Consider the following 12,737-nt stretch of genomic DNA (forward strand, 5'->3'; position numbering starts at 1 on the left):
TTAAGGATTAAATTTCTGGGAGTCCGGAGAGGCACTATTCAAATAAACAAGACGAGGAATGAGCCTCAGGAACCCAGCCTGGACTGTCAGGGGAGGGCGTGTCTGGGAGGCAGAGACCCTAACTGTGGGGAATCTTTGGGTTCCTCCCTCGCGTTAGATACCGCCCAGGTACCGAGGATGGGGAGTCATGTGCCTGCTGTACACTCGGAAGTGCTTTGGAGTTTCTTTTGAGTATATGTTCTCCTTCTCTTGAAACCTGACAATGACCTTTTTTTTTTTTTTTCTTTTTCCTCAGGGTGACCAGAGGCAGGTCATTCCCATACCAAGTGTATGTATATTTATTCCATTTTATTTAAACATTCGTAGAGTCTTACAGCTTTGGGCCTACTCGTATAAACTGTTCTTGCTTATGTTGCGTTTTATCATGTGGTATTAGCCAACTCTGTTCTGTTAAAAAGTAACATGAGGCTACATTTTTTTAAATAGGTTTTTATTGGTTTTTAGAGAGAGAGAGAACGGGAGAGGGAGAGAGAGATAGAAACATTGATGAGAGAGAAACCTCTGTTGGCTGCCTCCTGCACGGCCCCCACTGGGGATCGAGGCTGCAACCCAGGCATGTGCCCTTACCAGGAATCGAACTGTGACCTCCTGGTTCATGGGTCAACACTCAACCACAACCAGCTGGGCCACAAATTGATATTTTAATCCAAAAAATTCTCTTCTCCAAATTGTCTGATTCAAATTGGTTCGCTGTTTTTCCTTGGATTTTTTAAAATTTATTTTCTGGGACCATCCAAGAGGCATAGCAGCCCTGCATTTGAAAGGAATGGATTTCAGTAGCACAGGCTGACTCTGCATTTGGTAATGCATGTCACTTATAAATTGCCCAAACAGTGTCTGATAATTTCGTTTTCCTCAGAACTTGAACTCTCCACGTATTAACAAGTTGCAAGGGTGTGTGGAGTGGTTCAGACTTGGCCAGCATACCTGGGGGGTGGGCTTTGTTGGGGAAACTGATCAAAACGTTTGGTCAGGCATCACGACTTCTTCTCCAACGCTGAGGAGGATTCAGATCGGTTCATCTATCTTTCCGTGGATTTTTTTCACATGTGTTCAACCCCCGGTGAGATTCATAGCCTTCATACCAAGTAGTGTCCGGTACTGCATTCTTCCCGCACAGGTACCTGCGTTACACAGGTGACGGGGGGCCCCTCTCCCCCTCCCTCTGACACTCCACTAGCGCTCCTTCTCCTCAAAGCTCCTTCACTGTTGTCTGTACAGTTAGGTGCTGAATCAAGCACTTGGCAGGGTAAAAACTACTGAGAAAGATGGCCCTCTCCCCACAAACCTAGACTCATTCTAGAATCCTAGAATAAGATAGCCTAGGCCAGTGGTTCTCAACCTTTCTAATGCCGCGACCCTTTAATACAGTTCCTCATGTTGTGGTGACCCCCAGCCATAAAATGAATTTTCGTTGCTACTTCATCACTGTAATTTTGCTACTGTTAATGAATCGTAATGTAAATATCTGTGTTTTCCGATGGTCTTAGGCTCTACAGCAGCGGTTTCTCTCTCACCTAAGACCAGGCGTCCTCAAACTACGGCCTGCAGGCCACATGCGGGTGCTTTTGCCGTTTTGTTTTTTTACTTCAAAATAAGATATGTGCAGTGTGCATAGGAATTTGTTCATAGGTGTTTTTTTAAACTATAGTCCGGCCCTCCAACGGTCTGAGGGACAGTGAACTGGCCCCCTGTTTAAAAAGTTTGAGGACCCCTGCACCATCGGAAAACACAGATATTTACATTACAATTCATTAACAGTAGCAAAATTACAGTGATGAAGTAGCAACGAAATTCATTTTATGGTTGGGGGTCACCACAACATGAGGAACTGTATGAAAGGGTCGCGGCATTAGGAAGGTTGAGAACCACTGGCCTGGAGGGAAAGGATTCCTTGTGTAACGTAGCCCAGTGCGGGGTCTGTAACCTGCTGGCTGCCTCTTACCTCCGCGACACTGGGGCCGGCCATAGGAACCTGTGAGCTGTCGTGCAGAAAACCGAAGCCTCACGCGAGTAACCTGCTCCTTGAGCGAGAACCTCCAGAAAAGCAGTTCTACTGAGGGGTGCGTGTGGTCTCTCCACTGCCTGCTTTATATGCAGAACTGAGCCACGTCCTTCTGAAGGCCAGCTCAGCCCGGGGATTCGGGCCTTAGGCTCCCCTGCAAAACCTGCACCCACCTGTCAAGGCCGCAAGCCACATACACAGAGTAGCTCTTCTGAAACAGGGGGACCTGGTCAGTCCTGGGAGCCCCGAGAGCTTGGGGTGCTGCGCCACAGGTCCAGAAATCCAGGCTTGGACTGAGCCCACCAAGCAGGTCCCACAGCCTCCTGAAAGCTTTTTCCAGGCCCTGAACATGAAAGATAGCCCCGAGTAGTTCCAGCAGGTGTCCCCCGTCTCAGCTTCTCACCTCACCCCTCTTTTCTCATTCTCAGGATTTTCTGTGTCTATGCGCAGGTTTGGCGTTTTGATTTTTCATGAAGCTATAAATGCAAGCTCATGTTTTTTAAAAAAAATACTGCCCAGCTGGTGTGGCTCAGTGGTTAAGCGTTAACCTCTGAACCAGGGAGATCACAGTTCGATTCCCAGTCAGGGCACATGCCCCAGTTGCAGGCTCGATCTCCAGTAGGGGGCGTGCAGGAGGCAGCCGATCCATGATTCTCTCTCATCGTTGATGTTCCCATCCCTGTCTCCCTCTCCCTTCCTCTCTCTGAAATTAATAAGAACATATTTTTTTAAAAAAGAAGAAAGAAAGCAACTATAGAATTAACTATTCGTGGCTGCAAGTTCACCAAGGACAGGAAATCTCAGATCGACTCCCAGGAAGAGAATTCCCAAACCGTGGATGACAAGTCACGGTCCCTCCTCCTCCTCCTCCTCCTCCTCCTCCTCCTCCTCCCCATACTACCACGTGCTTTCTGTCCCCCCACCACCAGCCATCCTCACCCCCTTCATCCCCCTGGCAGTACTCCTCTTGATAGAACTGGTGTTTCTCTTGTTCAGCTTTATGTTGGCCTGAGAGAAAATTTGCTTCAGGACATTTTTTTAGTTAGTGATTCAAGCATCACCTGGACAGATCAATTGAAGCAACAAAGCACCATGGCCTGTATGTAGTGTCCTTGCATGCTCCAAGGACACAGCGGTCCGCAAGAATTCCGACCCGTGGTCTGGAGGGTTTGCGTGCATCCAAAGCGCAGCGCCCCGAGGAGCTGTGTGCACTTAGGAAACGGGCTAAGGATTCATGGGGTCCTCCCAGCCCGTTGCCCCCCGCCAGGCCTTGTTCTCTGCAGCACAGACGCTAAGTCCATAGCTGGCTTAACACCCTCCCGCCCTTTTCCCTCAGAGCAGTGATGGGAGGCATCTCACTTACTCTTAACTCAGAGAGTGTTGGCCAGGTGTGGGTTAAATATGCTACGAAAGTAATTTTTATTCTTGGGTTTGGAAAATAACTGAGCCCCTTTTGGCCGATCTTGGGAGTTTTCAGAGATGCCAGGGATAGACTGTCTAGATTCTTACTTCCTGGGCTGGCTATCAGTTACATAAAGTTAAACTGCTGTCTTGGTGCTTAAATGCATAGAGAAAGGACTGGACAGGTCGACACCAAACTAAAAAGGGAGACATCTGGGGGAAGGGATTGGGGGGCGGGAAGAGCATGGAAAAGAGAATAGTTGTATTTTCATGTCTATATTTATTTTTATTTTTTTAATATGTGTTTATTGATTTTTAGAGTGAGAGGAAGGGAGAAGGATAGAGAGATAGGAACATCGATGAGAGAAACATCATCAATTGGGTGCCTCCTGCATGCCCCCTACAGGCAGAATTCGGGCATTTACCACAATTAAGCAGATGACCAGTTTGTGGGATCGAACCCACAACCCGGGCATGTACCCTGACCAGGAATCGAACCCGTGGCCTCTTGAGTCACACCAGCTGGGCCATGCCTATATTCTTTACATCACTGTATAATAAGAAGTTAAAACAAATTCTATTCTAGTCACAAGCATGTTTGCTGTTATTGTCCAAACAACGGAAATAACCCAAATCCTTATGTTCATTTATAGAGTTTGTCATACCCTGCCTTTTTCAAGCACTTTTCAATAGAAAACTTCTTGCAAGTGTATGTTAATTTCACTAATAACCTGCCTGCTTGCTGGTTTATAATGACACAGTCCGTCCTGGCACCCTGAGTCCCATGGCCCATGTCTCGGCACACCTGTTCCCAGTGCTGCCGGGTTAGGAATCCTGGTAGTGCTTGGTGCATAGGGAGGCCATAAAGGCGTTTTCTGGATGAGATTGGGAAGAGTGAAGCACCCACACTTACTAGAGAGAGCCCCTCTAGAATGAGAAATGCCCGTGTCCCCACACATAGCTCGTCCTGGTCAGCCCCGCCCAGTACCTTCCTGCCAGAATGATCATTCCACTTGCCGATTCACCAGATGACCACCCCTGCTACCTTCCCTACGGAACCGGCTAAAGTCCAAAATTAACTCCAGGTCCTTGACTAAGGTTCAGTTTAGACCAAAAACAAACAACAACAAAAAAGCCATTTAAAAGGGAATTCATCTTGATTTCACTTTTCTCTTGTTTTCTTTGATAAACTAAATCGTTCATTCTTCAGTGGCTAGGGACAGATGCTTTCCTGTGTTTTGTTGAGCATTAAACATTGCACAGAGCTTGACCTTCTTCCAGCTCAGAGAATTAGCTTGTTAACGTTGGATACTGGCTATGCCACAGAGTAAACTAAAATACTTCAGATCTTTTCTGAAAATGAAGCAAGGCCCAAAGAAAGAAATACTCTGAATCCAGAATGAGGTTGTCTGAAGATACCTAACATTTCATTAATTCTTTATGACCTTTTTATCACAAGGTTAGAGTCAGCTACTACAGAGACATATAAATAGATTTTCTGGCCGACACGCAGCATGTGGGTTAAAGCAGAGAGGTAAAAATGCCACATTCACTCACTGTTACACAGCAGCGGGGCGGGCACTGGGCAGGACGCTGAATCTGGACCCGTTTTATTCCTGTTTCCTATGACTGGAGGGTACTTTGGGTTGCATTTTGCTGGTGGGTCTATAGTTTCCCTTCAAGTTTATGAACATTTCAATCACTAAAAAATAAATAAAAGATACTGTGGTTCCACTATAGCTCTGAAATATACTTATGTACCTTGGTGAATCTCAGGCAAAATGTGATTCCAGGGAAATGAGCCTGCATAGAGTCGCTGTTATAATTTAACATTCATTTCTATGTAGTCCATTTTAACAATAACAATAACCATTATATATGTGCCAGGCAGAATGCCCGCATTTACCGCAATTATAGCAGATAACCACAACGTTTCATGATAGGTATTATTATCCCAGCTTACAGCCCGGAAAAAGACAGAGCTGATAGTCAAACCCAGGTTTATCTGGTTCCCAAGTCTCAGCCCTCATAATGGCCATTCAGACAATGGCACAGAATTTGGTAAAACTTCAGTTGCAAACTACAAAATTCCATGATGCACTAGACCAGGCATCTACCGTACTTTCCGGCGTATAAGACGACTGGGCGTATAAGATTTTCTTGGGTTAAAATGTCGTTTTATACACCGGAAAATACGGTATATTGGACTATATTGATGGGATTAGATATAATGGATTAGATATATTGGACTACCGTATTTTCCAGCGTATAAGACGACTTTTTAACCCAGGAAAATCTTATATGCCCAGTCGTCTTAATACGCCAGAAAATACGGTAAATGTTTGGTTTCAGAAAATTAACATGTGGGGGAAAAAACAACAACAACTGTGGTACATCTACACAATGGAATACTATTCTGCGGTAAAAAAGAAGGAATTCTTACCATGTGCAACAACATGGATGGGACTGGAGAGCATTATGCTGAGCGAAATAAGCCAGTCAAAGAAAGATAAATACCACATGATCTCACTCATTTGTGGAATATAATGAACATCATAGACTGATGAACAAAAATAGAACCAGAGTCATAGAAGCATCAAACAGACTGTCCAACCTATGAGGGAAGGCAAGGGGTGAGGGGGTAAGAGATCAACCAAAGGACCTGTATGCATGCGTAAGAGCATAACCAATGGACACAGACAGTAGGGGGGTGGTGAGGGCATGTGCTGGGGGCTGGGGGCAGCCGGGGAGAGGTCAATGGGGGGAAAAAGGAGACTGGTATAATACTTTAAACAATAAAGGATTTAAAATAAATAAATGTTTGGTTTCCTTTTTAACCTCATTAACATAGTACAATACGGTAATAAGAGGATGGGTATGTCTTTTATATCAGGGTAATAATAATTTTTTTTTCTTTAGCCACCAGCTAAATACCTCCTCCCCGAGGTGACGGTGCTTGACTATGGGAAGAAATGTGTGGTCATTGATTTAGATGAAACGTTGGTGCACAGCTCGTTCAAGGTGAGTCAACATAAAGACCACACGTATGGTGGTTAGTGTGTGACGTCATGTTCATGAAGAAACCCCAAGAACAGTTGCTTATTAACTCAGGTGAACAGTAACTCAGGGAGTTGAATATTAACATCATTGGTTTGGTGGCGGGGGGCGGGCGGATGCTGGGCTGCCAGGATCCCTGAGACCCATTCCTCTGTATGAGATTGGACTTTGCAGCACTTTAACCCTCAGAAGTGCTTCTCAGGAGGCACAAGGCAGGCGGTGCACCGAGGCCCCAGGACACTGCTGTGCATTTGTCAGGGTAACCAGAGGGCCATATGTGTTACCGGGAGGGGTGGGGCGGGCACGGTCCAAGCAGCCTGCTCTCCTGGAAGTTTTCCCAGACCCGTGTTTGAAAGATGTCCAACACTGAAGATGACTTCCAGAGTGATGGCATCTGAACAGATTCCACCCTTTACCAGTATCTTGACCATTTTCATAACAAGAGGTTGCTAGGGGTTTGAGAAGCTTCACAGCTAAATGAGTATCCACCTGCATGACTTTTCCCCTGAAGGGCTCGAGGCTTCTGTGATGTCAAGGTGAGCATCAGATAGTCTATAATTTAAAAAAATACATACATATATATATATATATATATATATATATATATATATATATATATATTAGAAGCCCGGTGCACGAAATTCGTGCACGGCAGGGGGTTGTCCCTCAGCCCAGCCTGTACCCTCTCCAATCTGGGACTCCTGGAGGGATGTCCGACTGCCCGTTTAGGCCCGATCCTGGTGGGATCGGGCCTAAACGGGCAGTCGGACATCCCTCTCACAATCCAGGACTGCTGGCTCCCAACTGCTTGCCTGCCTGCCTTCCTGATTGCCCCTAACCGCTTCTGCCTGCCAGCCTGATCACCCCCTAACCACTCTGCTGCCAGCCTGGTTGATGCTTAACTGCTCCCCTGCCAGCCTGTTTGCCCCCAACTTCCCTCCTCTGCCAGCCTGGTCACCCCTAACTGCCCTCTCCTGCAGGGTTGATCACCTCCAACTGCCCTCCCTTGCAAGCCTGGTCCCTCGCAACTGCCCTCCCTTGCAAGCCTGGTCCCTCGCAACTGCCCTCCCTTGCAGGCCTGGTCCCTCGCAACTGCCCTCCCTTGCAGGCCGGGTGCCTCCCAACTGTCCTCCCCTGCTGGCCATCTTGTAGTGGCCATCTTGTGTCCACATGGGGGCAGGATCTTTGACCACATGGGGGCAGCTATATTGTGTGTTGCAGTGATGATCAATCTGTATATTACTCTTTTATTAGATAGGATAGAGGCCTGGTGCATGGGTGGGGGCCAGCTGGTTTGCCCTGAAGGGTGTCACAGATAAGGGTGGGGGTTCCCTTGGGGTGTGGGGCGGCCTGAGCGAGGGGCCTGTGGTGGTTTGCAGGCCGGCCACGCCCCCTGGCAACCCAAAGGGAGGCCCTGGTATCTGGAATTTATTTTCCTTCTACAATTGAAACTTTGTAGCCTGGAGCGGAGCCAAGCCTGGGGCTCCAGCAGCCATTTCTGTGGCAGTTAATTCACCTTCTACAATTGAAACTTTGTTGCCTTAAGCGGGTGGGCCCGGCCAGGGTGTGTGGAAAGCTTTGCTTCCCCTGTTGCTGCCGGCAACCCTGGCCTGCTCTCTCAAGCTCCATTCTGCCGCCATTTGTTTGAATTTGTTTACCTTCTATAATTGAAACTTTGTAGCTTGAGTGGAGGCTTAGGCCTGCAATGGCTATGGAAAGCTTGGCTTCCTCTGTTACCTGGGAAACCTTGCTCTCTGTGGCTGTAGCCATCTTGGATTGGGGTTAATTTGCATACTCGCCCTGATTGGCTGGTGGGCATGGCTTGGCTGGTGGGCGTGGCTTATGTAGCGGAGTGGTGGTTAATTTGCATATTACCATTTTATAGAGAGGATTCTTGATTTCAGAGAGGAAGGGAGAGGGAAAGAGAGATAGAAACATCAATAATGAGAGAGAATCACTAATAGGCTGCCTCCTGCACTCCCCACATTGGGGATCGAGCCTGCAATCCAGGCATATGAATTGAACCGTGACTTCCTGGTTCAAAGGCCAATGCTCAACCACTGAGCCACACCGGCCTGGCAGATAGTCTACATCTTATCACTTCCCTCACTCCCTAGGTCCCCGTCAGAGTAAGAGCAAAACTTAATTACAAATTGCCAGAGGACCTCCATGCGGGAGCAGCTGTAATTACACTATTGAGCTAATTAACCATTTTCCTTTTTTTTTTTTTCAAAGGAATACATTATTTCAAAGAGGCCAATGATGAAAAGGTTTGGAAATAGGGGATTGGTGTGCTGGGGGAAAAAGCGGTGTTTAGGGTCCTGGTCCTGTTTGCCTTGGGGTCTTTCTGGCATCGCTGGCCAGTTAGACCACGTTCCTCTATGTAGCGCATCCCCAGACCGCCCCTACTTCACATGGAGGCCCCATCCATGATGGGACATGTGTCTCACGTGAACCAGGCATTCCTTGATGGTGTGTGGGAAGCGGAAGAGCCATCAAATCTGCCTGCAGACCTTCGTGCCAACATTTCTTTCCTTCGCCTGCTCTCACTAAACAGAGGCCTTCCTTGACAGGTCAGGGCCAGGTGCTCACCTTTGCGTCCTTTGGGAGAGGAGAGGAGAGGAGAGGAGAGGAGAGGAGAGGAGAGGAGAGGAGAGGAGAGGCACGCTGGCCTTTAGCACTGACCCATGGCCGTCTGGCCCCCCTGGGGCAGGTGGTACCACCCACAACCTCGAGGGCCCTCCCAGGATTGACCCGAGGGCTGCAGTGGCCTGTGGCCCAGCTCCGCCCTGAAAGGCACGGGCGGCCTTTGTCCCCTCCCCCACGAGCAAGTTGCTCAGAACTTTTTCCAAGTCCCTCTGGAAAAAGGGAAGCCCTTTAGGGGAGGGGTCAGTCGCCATCACAGTATAGACAGCTGCCCCTGCACACCCCCCCCTCCCAAGCATCTCTGGGAGTGTAGGCAACGCGGGCCAGACCGCCCAAGGTTGCTGAGGGCTCCTGGCTCCACAGGAGGGGCCTCGCAGCCCTTGGTGTCCGCAGGGCCTGCTCACAGGGCATTCATAGGCCACTAAACGTGGACAGCATCTTCTCATCTCTTCCTGCCTGGCCTGCCTACCTTTGCAACAGAATAGTCTTTATTGTGTGGTGTTTTTTTAACGTTCTGGGCATTTCAGAGCCCTCTGAGAATTGAAAAGCTGTGAGCCTCTCTCCTTGAACATGTACAACACATAAGCTTGTGCACCCCGGCCGCCTCCACACCACCATGTGCTGGGGTCAAGGGCAGGTGCCTTCTCTGAGCTGGGGGATGTTCTTTTTCTCTCGGTATACTCCATGGAATATGATTTCACCATCTCATGCCTTGTGAGAGTTTCTCTCCTCGGCCCCATTTTGCTTTTCAGCATGATTCCGTATTTTAGTAGCGAAATGATTTCAGTGGTGAACTCGTCCGTGGCCTCCCAGCCATAGGAGTGAATAAACCGTTATCTCAAGCCCCAGGTGCTCTGCAGGGTGCTTAGTAATGGTTGTATTTTCCGCAGTTTCTTCCGTTTACATAGCAAAGGAGAGTGGGTACAGCGAGGGGCTTCAAGGCAGACCCCAGGTCAGAGTCTGACCAGAGATTCTGCACCCAAACCCCTGCCCAGGGGCCACCCCGCCCCTTCTCCCTCCCTCCCTGACTCTCCTGCTCGTCCCAAGGGTTTGCTCCCTGATGATTCTCCTGGGCCTGTTCATGGGAGTCGTTTTCCACCTGATTTGTGGATTTACGTTTAGAATTCTTTGTGAGTCAGTCGTTGGGAACAGTGTGGCTGCTAAAGAATCATAGTTGAATGTTCAGTGGCATTAATATTGGCAGCCTTATCTGAAATATCCCGCAGTTTGTGAGTGTGACTTAGACCAGAGCAGGCGAGGGTGGCCTGAAGTCCCTGGTGCTCAGGACTGGATGGAGCCATGGACACTCGTCATAGTAGCTATGGAAGAGAGGAGGAACTGGGGTCTGGAGAGAGCCTGCCCAAGGTCGTGCTGTGTGGCCTCTAACTTCCCCCACACAAGTCCTTGGCCCTGCTTTGTGCCCATGGGCTCCTGCCCGTCATTGGGCAGCTGGCACTTGTGGGCCCAGTATTAATTATTGCCCCCAAAGTAGCCCTGTCCTCTGGGACCATGGGGCTCTCATCGCCTCCCCCTGGTGGCCAACGGTGGTTCCCTCTTATCCGGGCGTTAAACCAGAGCCCCATTCCCTAGCCAGGCTGCCCCACCCTTTGTGGTTGAGGCAAAGGCAGGTGATGAAGAAGTTGGACCGAGATGCTGAAAATGTAACGATCTTCTGAAAAAAAATAATAATAATACGCTTTCCTGCTTGTGCTTACTTTAAGGAACCCAGGCACGCTCCAACATCCTTCTGAACGGTTTTTCCCAATAGTAAACACATTGGTCCAGGCAAGCGCTTTTCTCGCTAAAATTTTCCATTTTATTTCTCCCTTTGAGACGTATTAATGATGGTTTCTTTTCTCTCTAGCCTATTAGTAATGCTGACTTTATTGTTCCGGTTGAAATCGATGGAACGATACATCAGGTAAGAAATCAAAGCTAAAATATGAGTTTCAATGAGCATGGTTTAGTAATTACATTTCTTCTGGACTTTCTCTAACTTCCCATTTCAGTAATAATCTCATTACTGAATCAGAAGGAAGCAAGCTTTGTAAAGTAGATACAGTGGTATCCTGCTCTTCTTCTTTTCACTCATAAATGTGTTGTATCCTGAGTGTCTAAGGGAAATTATACATATTAGATGTGGCTGCAAGTTCAAGTCGTTCTTTGATTGGATGCAGACATCTAGAAGTTTCTCTGCCCCCCACTCGGCTCGCTTGATGGTCTAATTAACTTCCCCGTGTAATTGCTTTCGGCTCCTCTCCTAGCAGGCGACGGGAAAAGGCCACACCGCAGCCACTTATGGTGGATTCTCAGGAAAAGGTGTTTCCCATGCCGGCCACTCCAGCCCGATCTTGTCGCTCCTGCGCCATGTCCTCCAGTGAATCTTTAGCAAACACCCAACCCAGAGAGAGAGGGCGAAGGGTGTGAGTTTGGGATCAGCGGGCGGCGTTGCAGAGAGAGCCTGGTCAGTTGGCTTACATCTCTGTCCTGATTGTTCCTCCTTATCTGCATGAAGCTCCTCCGGGAAGAGCTTCATTGATGAACATATTGGAAACATTGTAGGAAAAGTAGCTTTGCAGGCTGCGGAGCCTTGGTGGGGGTTCCCACAGGGGTGATCTGACCATCTGTCTTCCTGTCAACCCCGCGGTCTTAAAGTGGGAGTCTCTGGCCTGATAGTTCACATCCCAGGAAGCGAGATCTCTCTCTCTCTCTCTCTGTCTCTCTCTCTCTCTCTCTCTCTCTCTCTCTCTCTCTCTCTCTCTCAGTCCTTGACCCATAGCAGGATGTGTCTCCTTAGCAATACCCGTAGCCTCTGGTCCCTGAGTGGAGGGTGTCAGAACTACCAAGGCCCTGGGAATCAGCTGATCCAGCCACCGCATGTCCAGATGGGGAAACCGAGACTCAGCCAGAGAAAGTGTTGCCTCAAGGGCATGCAACATAAAGAATTAAAATGAGGCTCTTCCCCTCACACTCCCGTCCCTTTCCTGCCTGCCAGGAGGCCCTGCCAGGAAGCCGCCCCTGGAAGAGGCAGCTGTGTCCCTAGCATCTCCACTCTTCATGCTCTTAAAGGCCGTCAGGGGAGCCAGCCCGGCAGGCCCCTGGGCATTTAACATTTGCCAAAGCATCCGCTGAATTAACTTAGCGTCTGAGAAGCAGTTCAGGCTTCTGCACTTGCTGTCTTGGCTCATGTTACAAAGTAATGAGCCGCAGGCGAGGCTGCCCACTGGCACGGCAAGAATGAGGAGAGAAGTTAATACCTCGTGACTGTGAGCGTGACCCTCGGGGCCTGACCTGCTATGGCCAGACCCTTCTAGAAGGAGCCAGCCCAGCTCCCCCAGCCTCCCTCCAGACTGTGCTGAGACCCCCCCCAGGGCACCAGGGCGGGGTTCAAACACTCTCTGTCCTGAGGGAATGAAGCCGCAGGCGCCAGGAGGAGGACCAGAGCCCTGGCGAGGCCGTGGCCTCGTTCAAGTAATCCAGGATAGGCTGTGCAGGTCCCGATGGGCCTATTCTCGGTTACTTGCACGGGGACGCGGGCCTGGACGCCGGCATCCGGGCCCCGGACCCT

The 12,737-nt window shown here is 49.1% G+C and overlaps 1 protein-coding gene across 2 annotated transcripts in view; it reads left to right on the forward strand.

Moving 5' to 3' along the window:
* CTDSPL (CTD small phosphatase like) overlaps nucleotides 1-12,737 on the forward strand; it is a 110,859-nt gene that overhangs the window by 82,780 nt on the left and 15,342 nt on the right. For both annotated transcript variants that reach the window (XM_079794409.1, XM_079794408.1), the window contains exons 3-5: nucleotides 296-328; nucleotides 6,386-6,487; nucleotides 11,034-11,090. In XM_079794409.1, coding sequence (XP_079650535.1) covers nucleotides 296-328; nucleotides 6,386-6,487; nucleotides 11,034-11,090 — 192 coding nt within the window. The remainder of the gene's footprint in view (nucleotides 1-295; nucleotides 329-6,385; nucleotides 6,488-11,033; nucleotides 11,091-12,737) is intronic.

The sequence above is a fragment of the Cnephaeus nilssonii genome (genome assembly GCF_951640355.1).
Source record: "Cnephaeus nilssonii genome assembly, chromosome: 17".
Classification (NCBI taxonomy): Eukaryota; Metazoa; Chordata; class Mammalia; order Chiroptera; family Vespertilionidae; genus Cnephaeus; species Cnephaeus nilssonii.